General features: G+C 42.5%; 1 protein-coding gene across 3 annotated transcripts in view; it reads right to left on the reverse strand.

Annotated features, from left to right (window-relative positions):
• The window catches only part of SYNE1 (spectrin repeat containing nuclear envelope protein 1), a 471,658-nt gene that overhangs the window by 15,005 nt on the left and 437,592 nt on the right, over positions 1-19,061 (reverse strand). For 2 of the 3 annotated variants that reach the window (XM_081530296.1, XM_081530298.1), the window contains 9 exons: positions 16,812-16,994; positions 16,415-16,552; positions 13,497-13,688; positions 12,263-12,596; positions 9,791-9,859; positions 7,900-8,042; positions 5,501-5,627; positions 4,541-4,752; positions 1,113-1,313 (listed from right to left, as the gene is read on the reverse strand). In XM_081530296.1, the coding sequence (XP_081386422.1) occupies positions 1,113-1,313; positions 4,541-4,752; positions 5,501-5,627; positions 7,900-8,042; positions 9,791-9,859; positions 12,263-12,596; positions 13,497-13,688; positions 16,415-16,552; positions 16,812-16,994 (1,599 nt within the window). The remainder of the gene's footprint in view (positions 1-1,112; positions 1,314-4,540; positions 4,753-5,500; positions 5,628-7,899; positions 8,043-9,790; positions 9,860-12,262; positions 12,597-13,496; positions 13,689-16,414; positions 16,553-16,811; positions 16,995-19,061) is intronic. The other variant, XM_081530297.1, reaches the window with a different exon arrangement.

A 19,061-nucleotide genomic window follows, 5' to 3' on the forward strand; every position in this document is an offset into this window, starting at 1 on the left:
TAACATTTAAAAAATATATATTTATTTATTTGGCTGTGCTGGGACTTAGTTGTGGCTTATGGGATATAGCTCACTGACTAGGGATCGAACCCAGGACCCCTGCACTGGTAGTGTGGAGTCTTAGCCACTGGACCACCAGGGATGTCCCCAAATCTTTCCATCTTTGAAGGCCTAAATTCAATCCCTTTGCTCCACACATCCACGTGTTCATTTAATCACGGTATAGTTATGGAAGATCTCCATGGTAGGAGACGCTACACTAGAGATGGGGGAAACCACAGCTTGGGTACCTGCTTTCAAGCAGCCATTACTCTTGGGGGCACCTACGATCCTGGAATACAGGTTTCCCATCCTGTTCAGATTATAACCCAAACTCCTGGCCCTGCCCACAAAGCCCTGCATGATCTGTCTCCTGACCACCTCCCGGATCTTTCTTGTCCATTCTTTCTTCTCCGATCACACTGGCCTCCTTCTGTCCTTGAAGATGCTAAGCCCTTTCCTGCTTCTGAGACTTGCCACTTGCTTGACATCCTTCATGGCAACAACCTTCCGGTGTCAGCTCAAACCTTCATACAACTTCCCTGCTCACCATTCCAAAGTGCTTTCATTTGGTTACCCTTATCATCATCTGGAAGTAACGTGGTTAAGCATTTATTTCCGTTTTTGTTGTCCATCTTCCCCAACAAAAGCAGAGGCTGGGCTGTATCCTGCCTGCTTAGTGAAGTGTCTGTCAAGTCTATAATCACCGGGCAAGTAACTGTGGTCTGAATGAATGGGTAAATATTTGTAATGCTCACTTGGATGTCTCCTAATGTGCTCAGAAAATATCTGTTGAACGAATAAATGAATGAGTCAAAGGAGGAATGGTGAGGCTGAGATAAACTGATGGGAACAGTCTCTTGCAAATTCTAAAGGAGATGGGGTTTCTCAACTCTGGGTCATATGTACACATTCTCCAGTAAAATGAAAACTGGGCACAAAGTTATATCACATGAATATCGACTTTGGGAAGTAACTGCATCCCTCTAGTGGTCTTGATAAATTGAGTCACAGACTCAGTCACACTGGAAATGCTGGATTCTGGAGCGTGGCCTGCCCAAAGCCCCACAGACCTGGCACTGCATGAGCGCATCCTGCAGAAGACCTCGCCACTCCTCTAGCAGGGAGCACACACGGTCCCACCGCCCATTCATCTGGGACAAGCGATCCTGAAGATCCTGGCTCTCCTCCTGGCCAGTCTGAGTGAACTCAGAGCTGCACAGATGGATGGAGAGGATAATGGCTTTGCGGTGGTCCACAGCTTTCTGGAGCTCCTGCAAAGAGAAAGGAGAACAATCAAACAAGAAAAACAACAATAAAAACATTAAAGAGAAATAGTCTGAGACGCCTGGAAATGCTTCACCCAAATTAAAAAGATTCATTAATTAACACTGGCCTTAGCAAGATGGCTAAGGTACACATCACTGGGGACCACAATGGAGCTAAAAGAATTGGATCAGATATAGACTTACTGACATAAATGGATCTTAAGAAAATATAGTTGTAAGTGAAAGAGTCATGAACAGATTGCTATAGGTTACAAAACAGCATTTATGCAATTTAAAATATATTCTGCACACACAAATATACATTTTTCAGGAATACACGTGAAAAAAGAATATTAAAATTTTGGAATGGTTGCTATGGGTTTGAGGAATGGGGATTAAGAAACAGTGGGAGAAAAGGGATAGATAAATAAAACTAAGGAACTTTGCAGGAAGCAAAGATGATCCTGGCAGTGAACTAAAGAGTACGATGAACTCAGCCCCTATCATGGGAGTCCAACAACAAACCAACCAAAACAAACCAAACACAACATCATCCAACATTTCTGAGCAGCAGGAAATGTACTCTTAGTTCCAGCGTATAAATTCTATTTCAGTAGACTAATGCTACTCATTGGGCTCCAAAATCACTGTGGACAGTGACTGCAGCCATGAAATTAAAAGACACTTGCTCCTTGGAAGGAAAGCTATAGCAAACCTAGACAACACATTAAAAAGCAGAGATATCACTTTGCTGACAAAGGTCCATCTAGTCACAGCTATGATTTTTCCAGTAGTCCTGTATGGATGTGAGAGTTGGACCATAAAGAAGTCTGAGTGCTAAAGAACTGATGCTTTCGAATTGTAGTACTGGAGAAGACTCTTGAGAGTCCCTTGGACTGCAAGGAGATCAAACCAGTTAATCCTAAAAGAAATCAACCCTGAATATTCATTGAAAGGACTGATGCTGAAGTTGAAGCTCCAATACTTTGGCCACCTGATGCAAAGAGCCGACTCACTGGAAAAGACTGGGAAGGACTGAGGGCAGGAGGAGAAGAGGGTGACAGAGGATGAGATGGCTGGATGGTATCATAGACTAAATGGACATGAGTTTGAGCAAACTCTGGGAGATAGTGAAGGACGGGGAAGCTTCGCGTGCTGCAGTCCATGGGGTCTGCTTCTGCAAAGAAGCGGACATGACTTAGCTGCTGAAAAACAATGCTACTCAAAGTTGTGCACAGAGGTATGAAATGTGCCGCTTGGTAAGAAAGCAGATCCAGCTGTTCTGACTTCACAGGCACCGACAGTCATTGGTCCACAGCCTGAGAACACTGCCTCTGTCACAGGCCAGAATTTTTGAGATGATAAAGAGAATAAACAGTATTTTATCAGCTAACAAATTTAGCTTGGTTTCACAAAAAGCAAAACAAACAAACAAAAAACAGGTGACTGATGTGTTACTGTGTGTATTTCCCCAAAATCTAGAACTAAATTTCAAGAACTTGAGTACAAGTTTATATATTAATCACTGAATATCTTGGTACTGTTTTAAATGTTCCCAGATCAAGGTAGGGTCAGTGACCCTACAGATCACATCTACCTAGGCTATATTTTCTTTTAATTCTCACCATTTCTGTTATGTTTCCAACTTTCTTAATTTTCACTTTTAAGTGGATTCTTAACATACCATGATATAGAGTCAACCACAGAAACAGCATAAAAACCAGGAAATGTTGTAGAAAGTACTAGGTTATTCCACAGATTTATCCTCAGAAAACAGACAGGAAAGATGGGGGAGGGATGCATAAGAGGGTGGCTTTTTCTTATCACACAGGCTGACATTTAAGGTCTCATTTTTTCCACTCTGATCTCACTTAGGTCTCAGATTCTGGCCATGTTTGTTTCATCAACCTTTTAAGGAACTGATTATAATGCAACACTGCCTTACATTTTCCTAGGGAGACACTCAAGTAATTTAAGCACTTTAAAAAAAAAAAAAAAGTAATCCAGAGAATGTAAATTGCATCTCCCATCTGATGCTTCATCTTGAAATTGATGGAGCTGGTAAAGAGGCTCCTCTATAAGAAGTCTGAGCAGTGGTCAGGAAGACTCACTTCACTGTTTGAACATTTAAAACAAAATAACAGCTAAAACAAGGCAGAAAAACATCATCCCCAAAGAAAACCAGCATACACAGAAACCAGGGAGACACAAAGGCAGTGTGCTTTGCTTAATCCTTGAGCCTAGAGGGCCCGGTAGCTACATCTGAGGAAGAGCACAGCTTGACGTTCTCCAAACAAAAAGGCAGGACCAAGAGAGCTATTAAGAAGACACTGAGCTCTCCATCCATAGCATGCTTACAAAAGTCTCCTTATATCAATGCATCTCAATAGCTGGGCTGAGGAGGATTTTTAAGATCTAGAGAGGGAGTTAGAGAAGGTTGTCTTCTGTGCTACATCCAACAAGGTCAAAATCGAATGGAAATGTCAGGTGTTTTAGCAGGATTACTCCACAGGTTTTGTTTAGTTGGATTCATTACACTGAAAATTGCTCCTGCCACTATCATGATCTATTTCAGAAGTTCTGCTGATTCTGGGACTATAAGTAGCTTCCTAAGGTCTCCACAAACTCACACGTATACCCTCTGGGAGAAGCTTCCTCTCCAGCTCTAGACAGACTTGTAGGATCCTGGCCATAGCTGTGTTTCCCTTAAAAGAGGTTAACTAGGTCCCAGAGGTACCTGGAAGTGTTATGCAATTTTAACTGGTCATTAAATCATGATTATTTTCATGAGGGGCTTCCCTGGTGGCTCAGATGGTAAAGAATCCGCCTGCAATGCAGGAGACACGCGTTGGATCCCTGGGTCGGGACAATACCCCGGAGAAGGGAATGGCTACCCACTCCAGTATTCTTTCCTGGAAAATTCCATGGACAGAGGAGCCTGTGGGCTACAGTCCATGGGGTCTCAAGGAGTTGGACGTGACTGAGCAACTAACACACACACACACATTTTTATGGGTCTGGTTCTGCAACTCAATCCAGCTCTCAATCCTTCCCAGCCTTCCTAGGAACACTCTGATTCGGGACGGCTGGGGAAACGTTCATGTCCACTTCCACCAACCACTGGCCCACCACTATGTGAGTGTGTAAAGCCAGGGCTGGTGTTTTTCATCTGACTGGGCACTCCATGTGGCAGCTCTGTGTCTGGTGCTGTGGGAAAGGCCAAGGGCAGCTACCTTCAGCTTCTGGATTTGGAGCGCGATGGACTGGATGTCAGTGCTGAGCTGTAGACGCTGAAGCTGTTCCAGGTCGCCCTCTGTCTCCTGCAGCCAGGTCAGAATGCTGTTCAGGTCTGAGTCCAACTGCTGCCTCCTCTGGGGCTTCTGTTTCATCCTCAGCTCCTTGCTCAGGGCCTCTGCCTGGATGAGTTCCCAGCGGTCAATCACACCTGGCAAGACAGGACACGCACATGAGAGTGAGGGGCTTTCCTCCACTTGGAATGTTTGGGAAATGCTTGAAACTGACATGGGAACTAACTCGAAAACAGAAAAGAAAGTAACACCGCTGGGCATTTCTATTGCTGTCAGCTGTAAGTAATAGTACAGTGGCTGTATTTTTCCTATCTGCATTTTTAACAATGATGGGGAAGAAAAAATCAGCTACTTAAGATTTAACACTGTAAAGAGATTTATGAAGTGATAGCATTAAAGTGAGTGAACATCGGGACTTCCCTGGTGGTCCAGCGGCTAGGACTCCCTGCTCCTAATGCAGGGTGGCCTGAGTTCAATCCCTGGTCAGGGAACTAGATTCTGCATGCTGCAACTAAGGCCCGGGGCAGCCAAAATAAATACATACAGAAATATTAAAAAAAAAAAACAACAATAAAGTTGGTGAAGATAACCTTCAGTTCTTGGTTTCTTTCTGCAATAGAGCTCTGAGAACAGTGGGCATGTATATAGAAGATTCCTGACTAGTGAGTCAAAGATGATGCTTTAAAATAAATGGAACATGGGGAAAAACCACTGTGATACTTTTCACTTCCTCATTCTGTCCCCAGAGATCCTTGTAACCTGGAGGAAAGTTCTCAGGACAGAATAGTATAGATTGAGGTAAGTAACACAGTGGAACTCAGAGGCAACAAAGTCTTTTGAGATCTTCTATTTCACTCTGTCCTGAATTGAGCACAACTCACTCACCAGCTGTTTGGGTTTCAGTGCTATTCAGGTTAACAAAGCCAGGAAAATGGTCCTCTTCCTCCGTCAGCTTGTGTTCCAGTCTTTTCACTGAGTCTATGCTGCCGCTGCATTCACCCAGCAGTTTCATCTGTTTACACACAGAAAACAGGCTCCTTTTGTCACAAAATTCTCAAACTGTCACGAGTGCAAGAGATCCTGGGGAAAATATCTTTGGAGTTCCTCAAAAAGGACAGTGGCTAAGTGCTACCTCTCTGTAAAGAGTAAGCTGCTCTTAGCTTCCCTGATGGCTCAGTGGTAAAGAATCTGCCTGCCAATTCAGGAGACCTGAGATTCATCTCTGGTCTGGGAGGATCCCACATGCTGTGGAGCAACTAAACCTCGAGCGCCACAACTAAGCCCGCGCTCTAGAGTCTGTATTCCACGAGAGAAGCCACTGCATGAGAAACCCTTGCACCACAACTAGAGAGTAGCCCCTTTCACCACAACTAGAGAAAAGCCTGTGCAGCAATGAAGACCCTGCACAGCCAAAAAAAAAAAAAAAAAAGAGTAAGATGCTCTGCTGGAAACAAAAAAGTCAAGTTCAAAAACATGCTTCTAAAACATCTGACATGTTCATATTTACACAAAGCAATGCCTTGAAGATATACTTGGCACACATGGTTTTGCACAAGTCCTCCCAATTTCTTTTAAAATTTATGAATCAAAACAGACTAAATCGATCTGGGATTTAACACTCAGAGCCCCCAGCTGGCAATATAACATATTGTCTTTGGCAAGCTGCTCCCTTTTTCTTAAACTGAAGTGTGGGAATAGTGATATTACCACAGATCTCAAAGGGGCATTTATTTGCATTAAGTAATTAAAATGCTTAAAAGAGTAAAACAATATTAACACCAGCTGTTTCATGAGAAAATCTAAGCAATGTTTAACAGATACGAAGGGAATAAATTCTGGCATCAAAAGAAAAGCTTCCAACTCCATATTTAATGTCATGCACATATTCAAAGACTAAAGGAACAAATCATTTCAAGGCATGCCTGCTACACTGATCATAACGTTTTCTTTCAAAGCCTTTACCAAATCATGTTGCTATTAAGTTACTTTGATTGCTTTTGATTGGTGTTAAGTATAATCTCAGTGATTTCAGCACGCTCATTGTGAAACTGTATTATATTTTTTAAAAGGAGGTTTCACTATAATAGAAGTCAGGATAAGAGGCCAAATTGAACAGGAAGTAAACTCATGATTAATTAATTACTCTTCCGTGACTGTGAGGATGTTAACGTCAGCACAAAAGGTTCTCTCTCCTGGTTTCAAAAAAGCAGTACGTGTGAATTGTCATTAGGTTTAGGGAAATTAATTTTTCTTTCCTTTTACAAGGCAGTCTTTTGGGCGTGAAAAGAAATGACAGAAGACCTTGAAGAGATTTACTTTCAAATCTTCTTGCTTAAGTATGCGTAAGAAAACAGGTAATTCTCTGAGTATTCCTCTGGGAAGTTATTCTGTCAGCAACTTGAGGAGAGCAAAGTTATTACATACTTTACAATAAGCTTCAAAAATGGAACTGGTAATACACACAACCTCTTGTCATTTCCTCCCCAAATCTCGTTATTCAGAATTGTTTTCCCCAGAATGAGAGAACAAACAAGAGGATAAAAAAGTCCCAGGATCATCAAGTGAATCCAAAGACACTCAGGAAAAGAACTAAACCCATTCCATGCCAGCAATATACCAGCTAAAATCTGCTGCTCCAAGGATAATCTTGGTCAGAAGACCATTAACTGAATTTGAAAGAATGCCTAATCACCTTCCCGGGCCAAAGCAATCTGTGAAAAGATTTCACAGGAGATCTGGATTTGATCCCTGGGTCAGGAAGATCCCCTGGAGAAGGGAATGGCTGCCCACTCCAGGATTCTTGCCTGGAGAATCCCATGGACAGAGAAGCCTGGCGGGCTACAGTCCACAGGGTCAAAAAAGTCTGACAAGACTGACTGACTAACACTTCCACTTTTTTTTTTTTATTTTAGTTGGAGGCTAATTAGTTTACAATATTGTAATAGTTTTTGCCATACATTGACATGAATCAGCCATGGGTTTACATGTGTTCCCCTTCCTGGACCCCCCACCCACCTCCCTCCCCATCCCATCCCTCGTTCTCTGTGTAAAGGAACAGGCTGGTTCTTCAGGTAGATCGGGGGTCTGAGCATAGACCACTTTTGCATAAAAGGTAACCTGCTAACAGGGCTTTGTTTTGCACACACACACACACACCTATGAGTTCAAGGGCAGCTTGGTATGCGCAGAGCGGACACTGACCTCACGCCACAAACAGATGGTTCTTTGTCACACAACTGTGATCACCAGGTATGTGTGAGGATCAAGAAGGCCCAGATACTCACATAGCCTCTGTAGCCAGAGTCTAGCTCTGGCCCTGTGGGCGTTTTGCTGCGGATGATATTCTCCGTTTGCTGCATTTGAAAGTGGCTGTCATCCAAGGCTTTGCCCAGCTGTCGGATCTGTGACTCCAAGGCACCAGGGTCCCCTGCAGTGTCAACCATGAGAATCTCGATAAGCTTGACATTCGAGGAGATGGTTAAGAAATTCTACAGGCAAGGCAGCAGAGAGATGGCACGTGTGTGGGTGATCAAAAAGCACATTTAGTACTGACGTGCTGGTGGGTTAGGAGTTCAAATGACCAGACTGATGAATGTGTTTGACCAAGAGTCCGAGCTGACTGGGTGCTGCCCCAGGGGCCATGCAGTAGGTTCTCACAGCCTGTGAATCTGCTCCCTCTTAAGTCTGCACGCTGTGAGTTGGGGAAGGCCATTCTCCAAACCTCAGGTGGTCCCTTCTGCTCCCTGATTACTAGGAGTCAGTTACGTCTCAGGCTCCCTCTGCAGTCACTTATCAAACAGAAAGTCACACCATCTAATTTTCCTTTCTGCATCTCAGTGGAAGATGGTGCCCCTGAAGTCCCAGAGAGCTGCATCCTTCACTTAAGGCAAGACTTCAAGTGAACCAAGAAAAGGTATGTGTGGAGGTACCACACTAGCAATGACTTCCTTATGTCCAAAACTTGAAACAAAAATCAGGAGAAAGCTAAAATTTTAGTACTTCCATCCAGGTGTGCTCTCACTCAGAGCGTAGAACTGGCTTACCTCCTTTGAGAGACGTGATGTCGTTTTGCAAAATTTGTGTGTGCGTGTGCGTGTGTGGTACAGTCTTTGAACTCAACAAGAATATGATCGTCAGAGTGAAGCTAGCACAGGGTGAAGCAGAGTAAATATTAGTAAGCTTTATTAATTCTCTTTCGGAAAGAAGGCCTTCTAAATACACCTGGAAGAAGTCTCTCACTGGGAATCGCTCAGGTAGTCACCATTTTAGTAATGAGACTTTATTTCCCATCCTTTCGCTTTTCTACAAAAACTTAAGTGTAAACTAATCTCACAATTCAACATCCTATCGCCACAGTCCAACCCTATTCTCTCCATTGTCCTCCAAATTACAGACTCTGAACTACAGTTTGTCTAGAGCAAGAGCCTAGTTTTTTGGAGCTGAATACCTGACTCACCCTTTTTCTTTTATGGGCCCCCAGAGATCAGGAGGATAAACGGTGGGCCTGGGGTCCCACCTATAAGCTAGTGAACTTGGGACAGAATCCCTGAGCCCTGACTACCCAGCCAGAGGTGGGTCTGTAACTCCTCCTTGAAGTCATAAACTCAGAGCTGTTACAACCAAGCAGGGAGCTAGAGCACCAGTTGGAAGACTAGTGTTTCCATCTCCTATTTTCTGCCATTAATGGGCATCACAGTTCACACTTACTGAGAGTGACTACCATTTCACAAGTTGAATGGTTGTTTTACTGCACTTGATTAGCTATGGGCTTCCCTGGTGGCTCAGGCAGTGAAGAATCTGCCTGCAATGTGGGAGACCCAGGTTTGATCCCTGGGTCGGGAAGATCTCCTGGAGGAGGGAATGGCTACCCACTCCTGTATTCTTGCCTGGAGAATTCCATGGACAGAGGAGCCTGGCGGGCTACAGGCCATGGGGTCACAAAGAGTCGGACATGACTGAGCGACCAATATTTTCACTTTCACTGAAGTTTTACTCTTGGTGTAGATCAACCAAATGGTTTGAGTTTTTGCTTCTGAGACAGCAGTCAGAGAAGAAGGTTCTGCCTTAACATGCTTGTGGCACAGAGCTGTGAGAGGGCGGGTAATAAAGGTGCTTGGAGAGGAGAAGGCTGGTTACAGGTGAGCAGCGGAGGTCTGCTTTGGCTTTGGTGCCTACCAGAGGAATTTCTGATTGCACTTTCTGTGAGTTTAACATAGGCCTCGGGACTTTCAGGGATCATTACATCTGCAAAAAGAGCACAGTCTAAGTTGACAGCTAAGGTCTGGAAACCTGGATCCCCTGATGGCAAGAAAATAACTTTCCTAGGGGAAAAAAAGGAAATTAGTCATTCTGAGCTGATAATTCTTGAACATACAGAGAAGTCTGAGTCTGACCACCAAAGGGTTCCTGAAGTAAATCATAATAAAGGCTCTCATTGATGGAGAGTGTTTTATGAGCCAGGCGCTGTTCTGGGCACTCATTTATCCTCACAGAAACCCTACAGGGTGCGTGGAAGTGTTATTCTCATTTTACTGATGAAATAAACTGAGGCCCAGGAGAATTGTTACTCATTCAGGTTTCAACAGCTAGTAGTGGCATAACTGGAATTGCAATCCATACAGGTTCTAGAGCAGTGCTGTCCAACAGAAATAACATATATTGTTTTAAAGCATCTAAGGGCCACAATGAAAAAGTAACAAGTCAAGGGATGAAAATAAATCCAATACTTAATTTTACTAAATCAACGAATCTAAATTATAACATGTAATCAACATAAGTACTATTATTAATATTTTACACACTTGCTTTGTGCTAAGTCTTTGAATTCTGTGTATTTGTGTAAGTGCACTGGATGCAGCAAATATCCATCTGCACGGTCACATTTAAGTGCTCAGCTGTCACGTGTCGCTGAGGGACTGCATATTGAATATTTCTGCTTTAGATGCAAAATGCTTAGCTATTAGGCTGTACTGTAAAAACAAAATAGAAATGAGAGAAATCATTTTCTTTTTGTACAGCGTCAGCCCCTTGGGAATCCAAATGTGAACCATCACACAAAGAAAAAGCAGAAATTGTCTTTTAGGGAATGTGTGAGATGCGTTTACAAGGGCTACAAATTGGCCTCTGGTTATTTATTCTATTTCGACTCACCTTTCTTAAAATGCTCCTCTTTCTCTGCCCACCCCTTCACTGTATGTGTCTCCTGAGGTTTCACATGTCTTGGTTCCCTTTGTACACTCCTCCTGTGTGGTCTCCTTCCTTTCCTTGGGGACCAGTGACATGTAGATAACTATCTAATCTACATTTCTGGTTCCTGACCCATGCAGCCATCCATTGCTGGCTTTTTCCTGTGGGATAGTCCACAGCATCTCAAGTTCAGGATGTGCACAGAGGAACTCACTGCCTCCCTCTCTCTCAGTGCCCTGCCCCTGTGGCTCCACAGATACCCAGAATATTCTCTCCTGCTCATGGTTCTCAGAGCCTAGGACCACCTGCATCTTTCACCAACGTGTTCACACCAGAAAAATCACTTCAACCGAATCCAATCAGCCATCAGTCATGCAGGAGCCGTCTCATGATTTCTCACAGCTCTTTCATCCATTCCCAGCACTGCTGCCTTAGTTCAGCCCATCACCACATCTGTGTCCTGGACTGTAAAGCGATTCCATCTGGACTTTCTTTCAATGTGCCCTTCTCTAGATATTGTTGAGGCAGGTTCTTTGAAAATAGACATCAGATCACATTGCCTCCCTCCTTAGAGCCCTGCTGTGACTGTCCAGGGTCTTCGTGGTAAAACTGCTTTTCATGATAAACAGGCCCTGGTTCGCCTTTCCATCTCCTCTTTGTTCACTCTGCACCTCCCAATCTACAGAACTGTCATTCTGGACAAACTCCAGGGGACCAAAAGTTCTGAGGCTGATCATAAAGCTGAGATGGGTGTCCTATCCTTTCTTCCTCTGGACACTACTGTATCCTCCTGACTGACTTCTATTCATCCTTCAGGTCTCAGCACAGGTCTCTTCTCTAACACCTTTCTCCAAAGCTCCAGCTCAGCCACCCCTGGGCTGTGTTTTCACACCACCGTGTGTACACTGCTACTCCAGCACCAAACATTTCACACAGGCGTTTCTTATTTATCTGTGTTCCACCCTAGAGTGTGAGGGCTTCCCTGGTAGCTCAGAGGTAAGGAATTCGCCTGCAATACAGGAGATGCAGATTCGACCCCTGGATCAGGAAGATCTCCTGGAGTAGGAAATGGCAACCCACTCTAGTATTCTTGCCTGCAGAATCCTGTGGACAGAGGAGTCTGGCAGGCTACGGTCCATGGGGTCACAAAGAGTCGGACACAACTTAGCAACTAAACCACCTCCACTACCACCCTAGAATGTAAGCTCTTGGAAAAGAAAAGGAACTGTGTATTTCCAGTATTTATAAAGTGCCAGTCATGTAGTAAGAATGTAAGCATGTGTGGGGTAAATCAATTTTTCATTTGTGAATCATGTTAATAACCAATTATTCCATTGAGTACAAGCTCTCCTAATGTGAGAAGGAAGATGATTCTGCTTAGCCTATAGGTTTTCAGGACAGTATCCATTCCTTTGTATTTTCTTGCAAGCTAGCATACACATAGGAGGAGCTCTTTCCTACCTGATAAGCCAACAGCTCCCCTGAGGTAGAAATCTTTATCTTCCATACCCTCTTCGTCCTCAGAGGGCAGAGTTCTGGACACGGCGGACTCCAGGTCACGGCTGAGGTCATAGTCATGGTCCCATTCCAGGGGGATGGAGTCCACACTGGCGGGGGTGTCTCGTCCAGACCTCTCGCTCCGGAGGGGCTGGGCGAGTGAGAGGGAGGGGTTGGAGGAAGGCTGCGGGGAGAGCACGCCGTCTGTGGAGGTGTCCCGCCAGTGGAGGTCCGACAGAGCTCCAGCCTCGTCCAGTTCCAGCTCCCGGTCAGAGAGGTCGTGCTCGTCATCTGGGAGCTAGAAACGCAGCCAGGCCAGCCCGTTAGCACAGCGCTCAGCTGGTCCCCACCCCGCTCTGTGCTCTGCCTCGCACCAACCTTCAGCACTCAGGCTTAGTTGCACCACAACCCTATCTTGGTAGGGTTAATTTTAAACTTCCTACCATCAAAGAATAAATATCTTCTGATCACGTTTCAAAATGTCTTACACGTGAATCTAGTCAATTCTCAGTTTCATCGCTGGTGAAATGGAAATAATATTAAGACCTACTTCAAAGAATTGACAGAAGATTAAATAAGATAATGTAAATAAAGATAACCTAGTACCTAACCTGCCACACAGTAAGTACTGAATGGCACAGATCAGGAGCCAAAGGGAATCACTGATAAAACCTTAGCTGGTCTTTTTACACCTTATATTCCAGATAGAAAATATACTTTATCACAGAAGATGACAAATATTCTAATAATAACATCTTGACAATGAGCTATGATTATGACAGCAATTAGGGAAAAGGAAGAGAAAAATAAATTCAGCTAAATAACCACATTAATTGTGCCACTGTTTAACACTGCTCACCTTTATCCCTTTGTTTCCTCTAGAAGCTTCTTGATCTTCCATGGAAGATATGTGCCAAGTACTCTTCTAAGCTCTTTATATGCATATACATATACAAATGTGTGTGTGTGTATACACACACACACATATATATATATTTACTCATTCTATGCCCAAAGCAATCCTTTCTAGGAAGTAGGTACAGTTATTAAGCCAGGTTTACATTAAGGAAACTAAGGCAAGCCATATGAAGCCAAGCACTCTGGCTCCAGAGTCTGGTACCCATCAAACGATGCTACTTGATCTCACATTATTAATTCTCTTTAGATTTCATGACCATGAAAAAGCAGTGTCACGTACAGGCAGGCGAATCAGTTTCTTATGGTATCTTTCCACGCGTCCGAAGACCTCCTGACAGTAACGTCGGAGCTCATCCAGCTCTTCCTCAATGACAGCCGCATCCAGGGGCTCGCTCTTTTCTATCAGCTGTTCTCCTTGGGCGATTATCTGCTCAATCTTATTGTGGTTCAATGAGATTTCCTGCTGGAAGGCCTAGGGAGCACACCTCTCATGTTAATTTTTCATTACTCATATAAACATGAAGTAATTCTAAGATACATATTAAGAAAAACCATGTAGGGGATATTAAGTTTACCATAGACAAAGACAAGCCAAGAGTCTATTACTTTCTAAAGTAAGACAGAAAATTTTGAAATCAGAACAGGAAGCAGAAATGGAATTGTTAGAATTCCATGACCAGAGAGGCGCCTTTGCCTAATAAAATTTACCACCATGGACAGTGTGGGTAAGAGAATCATAGGAAAAAACATGCAAACCCATCATAAAGTTGCGAGCACTGGTTGTCCCTGATGAAAAGTAATGGCAAGCAATAGAGAGCCACCAAATTAATTTAGCATTTTAAAGAATTATATTCAATATTTAAATCTTAGACTTTCTAAGATGTCAAACATGAGTAAGAAAAACCATCCAAATCACAATATCACAAATTCTTCTCAGATGATTTGACTATTTCAGGACGTAAGTAGGAAAAACTGTAATTATTTGAAAAACAGGTAATTCTGGATTCCTTAGACTTGATTTATATGATTCAAAACAGTTAAGCCTCAGGGAACAAATTTCAAGGGATAAATTTTAATTCAACACAAGAATAAACTCTGGAAGAGCTGAAATTGCCCAATAATAAAAAGACTGCCAAGGGAGAAAGAGGGCGGTTATAAATGCTATGACCCTGCCCGAGTCCAGAAAGAAAAGATTCAACTACCAATTGGTAGAAATTTCCTGCTGAAGCTTTTAAATAGTTGTTTACCTGTGAAACAACTTGGGAGAGTTGAGGTGAAGGGGACGGATGGAGAGGCTGGTCAGACTACCAGGGTTATTTTATGATTTTTTTATTTTGAGAATCTAGGATTAAAGGTAACTTCCTTGTTTTATTACGACAACTTTAAAGTAACAGGCACCATGCAAGGTGGTTTAGTTGCTAAGTCGTGTCTGACTCTTGTGACCTCATGGACTGGAGCCCACCAGGCCCCTCTGTTCATGGGATTTTCCATGCAAGAATACTGGAGTGGGTTGCCATTTTCTTCTCCAAGGCAATGTGACTATTCTTATAAAAAAATCTACCTATCCTATCGTATCTTGGGATGAAAATTTCATAAGCTTCATTGCATATTATTCAAGATGTTAAACATTCTTCCTTTTAGGGAATCCTCATATCTAATATATATCCCTCCCCATGTAAAATGTTTCACTTTCCTTTTTCACTTTCATCAAGAGGCTCTTTAGTTCCTCTTCACATTCTGCCATAAGGGTGGTATCATCTGTGTATCTGAGGTTATTGATATTTCAAGTTAGTGAAGGTGAAAGAGGAGAGTGAAAAAGCTAGCTTAAAATTCAACATTCAGAAAACTAAGATCATGGCATCTGGTCCTACCACTTCATGGCAATAGATGGGGAAACAATGGAAACAGTGACAGACTTTATTTTCTTGGGCTCCAAAATTGCTGCAGATGGTGACTGCAGCCATGAAATTAAAAGATGCTTGCTCCTTGGAAGAAAAGCTACGACCAACCTAGACAGCATATTAAAAAGCAGAGACATTACTTTGACAACAAATGTCCATCTAGTCAAAGCTATTGTTTTTCCAGTAGTCATGTATGGATGTGAGAGTTGGACTATAAAGAAAGCTGAGCACCAAAGAATCGACGCTTTTGAACTGTGGTGTTGGCAAAGACTCTTGAGAGTCCCTTAGACTGCAAGAAGATCCAACCAGTCCATCCTAAAGGAAATCAGTCCTGAATATTTATTGGGAGGACTGATGCTGAAGCTGAAACTCCAATACTTTGGCCACTTGATGCGAAGAACTGACTCAATGGAAAAGACCCTGATGCTGGGAAAGATTGAAGGCAGGAGGAGAAGGGGATGACAGAGGATGAGATGGTTGGATGGCATCACGGAGTCAATGGACATGAGTTTGAGCAAGCTCTGGGAACTGGTGATGGACAGGGAGGCCTGGCATGCTTCAGTCCACGGGGTTGCAAAGAGTTGGACATGACTGAGTGACTGAACTGAACTGATGTAAAATGTTTAACTAGCCACTGGTTTTGAATTAAATATGAAACATACCAAATATGCTTAAACATTAATTTGACACCTAGGAATGCAGTCTGTGTGGAATGAAGTTCCAATATAAGAAAGTTGAACTGGTCTGGATCATGGAAGTCAAGCTATCTGAAGGTGCTCGAAACCAATCAGAAAAAACCACCATCAAAAATGAAAATGACAACCTTGCAAATCAAGTTCATACTTAAAGTGTATATGTTAAGGGGAGTTGTATCTCCTGATAATGCTCTTTATTTCATTTTTAATATTTTTCTTTTTTCTGAATTTCTTTTCAGTCAAGAAGATCTACATTTTTAAAAAGCAAAGATTCTCATATGTAAAATAGATAGCCAATGGGAATTTGCTGTATGACTCAGGGAACTCAAACAGGGGCTCTGTAGCAACCTAGAGGGGTGCTTGCTGGGAGGGAGGTTCCAGAAGGAGGGGACATATGTATACCTATGGCTGATTCAGGCTGATATTTAGCATAAAACAACAAAATTCTGTAAAGCAATTATCTTTCAATTAGAAATAAATAAAATTTTAAAAAAAGAACAGTTCTTTAGTCTTTTCTTCACAAAAGTATCTATAAATCATTTCCTTTTCAGACTCTCTGCACACCAATTTGAAAAAAAAAAAAATCACTATTATTCTATTACCTTGAGCTGCTTTATTTTAGCTTGAACGTCACACTCGGAGAAGTGCTCAATGTTGGTGAGCTGCAGATCCATCTCCGTCAGCCACACCAGAATGCTGTCCCGTGCCGTCTCGAACTCCTCCCGCTGGCCAATGAAGTGCTGGAGAGAAAAGAACACAAGTGAAAAAGCCACAAACACATGCTGAGATGGAACTGCCAATTCCAGCCTCCTCCTGGGAAGTCATTTCCTCAATGAGCAACGAGAACACCGCAATGTTTTACCAAATAAATCATATGCTAGATACCCGTCTCATCATCCTGGTCTTACAAAGTCACCGAGATTATGTCCTAACACTGTACTCAAATGGCCCCCCTCTGTCTTTCCGGCCTCTAAGCTACAGAGGAGGCGCAGTATGGACCTTGAGTCTGCGCAGGATGGAGGTGACGCGCTTCTGCAGGTTGTCCCATCTCTGGTTGCCTTTGTGAACCATCTGTTTGAGGCTGCCAGCCGCGTCCGTGCGGTTCTCTCTGGCCAGGCGGCGGTACTGCTTGTTGATCAGCTCCAGCTGGGTCAGGCTCTCATGGACCTGTCGCTGGAAAGCCTACGACCACAAAGAAGCACATCAACCGGGGAGATCTGAGGAGCGCTCTCAGCAAGGGCGTCTGGGCGTCCTGTCATAATATCAGACAGAATGGGAGGTCAACTCTTCCCCTCAAATAGGAAAAGACACTTTGTAACCAGCGTAAACTTTCCCTTGTTAAAGAAAACTCATGTTACCCATGTGGCTTAAGAAAGGGAGTTGATCAAACAAAAATACAAAAGAAAATGGCAAACAGTAATAAATATCTGAATTTATACAAATCCATATATGAAATACATATAGAATATGTACACTTACATGTAGAACATACACATATTCATATGATACATACATATAAAATGTACACACATACCCATATATACATATACAAATGGCAACCCACTCCAGTGTTCTTGCCTGGAGAATCCCAGGGACGGGAGAGCCTGGTTTGGTGGGCTGCTGTCTATGGGGTTGCAGAGTCGGACACGACTGAGCGACTATCACACACTCACGACTGAGCGACTATCACACACTCACTCACATATGTAACGCACGCGATATACATATGTAATATAGCTTTTAAATTAATAGCCTAAAAAAACTTTCCCGTAAAGCAAACTGATTACAAAAATATGTTGCTGTTTAGTCGCTAAGTCATGTCCGACTCCTGCAACCTCATGGACTGTAGCCCACCAGGCTCCTCTGTCCATGGGATTTCTCAGGGAAGAATACTGGAGTGAGTTGTCATTTCCTTCTCCTATGGATCCTCCCAACTCAGGGATTAAACCTGTGTTCCTGCATTAGCAAGTGAGTCCTTTATTACTGAGCTACCAGGGAAGCCCACAAAATTATGTACGTATGCTGAAACGTGAGTTTAAAATGTTCCAAGTTTCTGACATCAATACTGAGAAAAAAATATCTATCATAAAACTGTTTCTTTTATTTATAAAATATGTTATTTCCTAAGAAATCCGGAAATTGCTTCAATTCTGGTGTCCTCTTAAAAAAAAAAACCAAAAAACTACTTTTTGCAGAATGGCTCCTAAATGCAAGCTATTACCGACTTTTAAGAACAACAGCTTAGTAAAATAGAAGGAACTTTACAATGAAAAAAGGCTTGAACATGCTCTGTTGTTTTATTTCCTGTGCCCATGAATGATTTGGTTTGTATGAAATGTTTTAAAGCTGATGCAGCCCCTTACAGAGTATTACAGAGTAGTGTCTATCTACTTTGGAGGTTACCCCGTGCACACCTTAGAGTTTCTGCAGGTAAAATACTTCTTTTTCTCTGCAATACATCCTAACCCTAGCAATAAGAGTCATTTGGCCAAAATAAGATGAAGCTTTTACATTTCAAACTTAGGTGTGAGATTTATGACCGACTTTTATTCTGGCATTGGACAGAAAATTGTGTGACTAATTGAACTGCACTCATCGAAATCCCAAACTTTTGCTTCCTTTGGCTCATCACACTGTTTATATGCTACCAAACTCCTGCCTCTGAGATGGTTTTCTTTCTGAGAGTCTTTTTAAGAGCCGTCATCCGAGTAAATCCAACCATCTATTTTATAAAACTTCAAATTATTTCCCCAGAAAAGGAAATAGTAAGGGAAGTTCAGCTTTTGCCATTACTGGAAGTCACAGAATATATTTTCTCACTGAGGTGAAGGTGGGCATAACAGGTGGGGACCCCAGCACACCTAGATCTGTCCCCAATGTTTGTGCAATTGAACAGGCAAAAATTGCCCTCAAAATTTCATTTTTGTAATTTATTTTTCTCTTAAGAAAATTAACTACAAAGATAAATAATAAAATCAATCATTATAACTAGCTAGTTATATAAATAGCATTTATATATATAAATAGCATATATATAATGCTATATTTATACAGCATTATATGAATAGCTAGTTATATAAATAGCATTATAAGCTTATCTATGTGGCTAACCTTTGTCATAAAGTCTTGAGTCTAAAATAGCATCATACAAGATCTTACATAATCTGCTTTGTAGTGGAAGCTGATTATAGAAGGTTTAAACTTTATGAAGCTGTGAGTAATAAGATGCAGTACAAGAATATTTCCACT

This window comes from Giraffa tippelskirchi, chromosome 9 (assembly GCF_054371585.1).
Source record: "Giraffa tippelskirchi isolate mGirTip1 chromosome 9, T2T-mGirTip1v1.2.pri, whole genome shotgun sequence".
In the NCBI taxonomy this organism is placed as follows: Eukaryota; Metazoa; Chordata; class Mammalia; order Artiodactyla; family Giraffidae; genus Giraffa; species Giraffa tippelskirchi.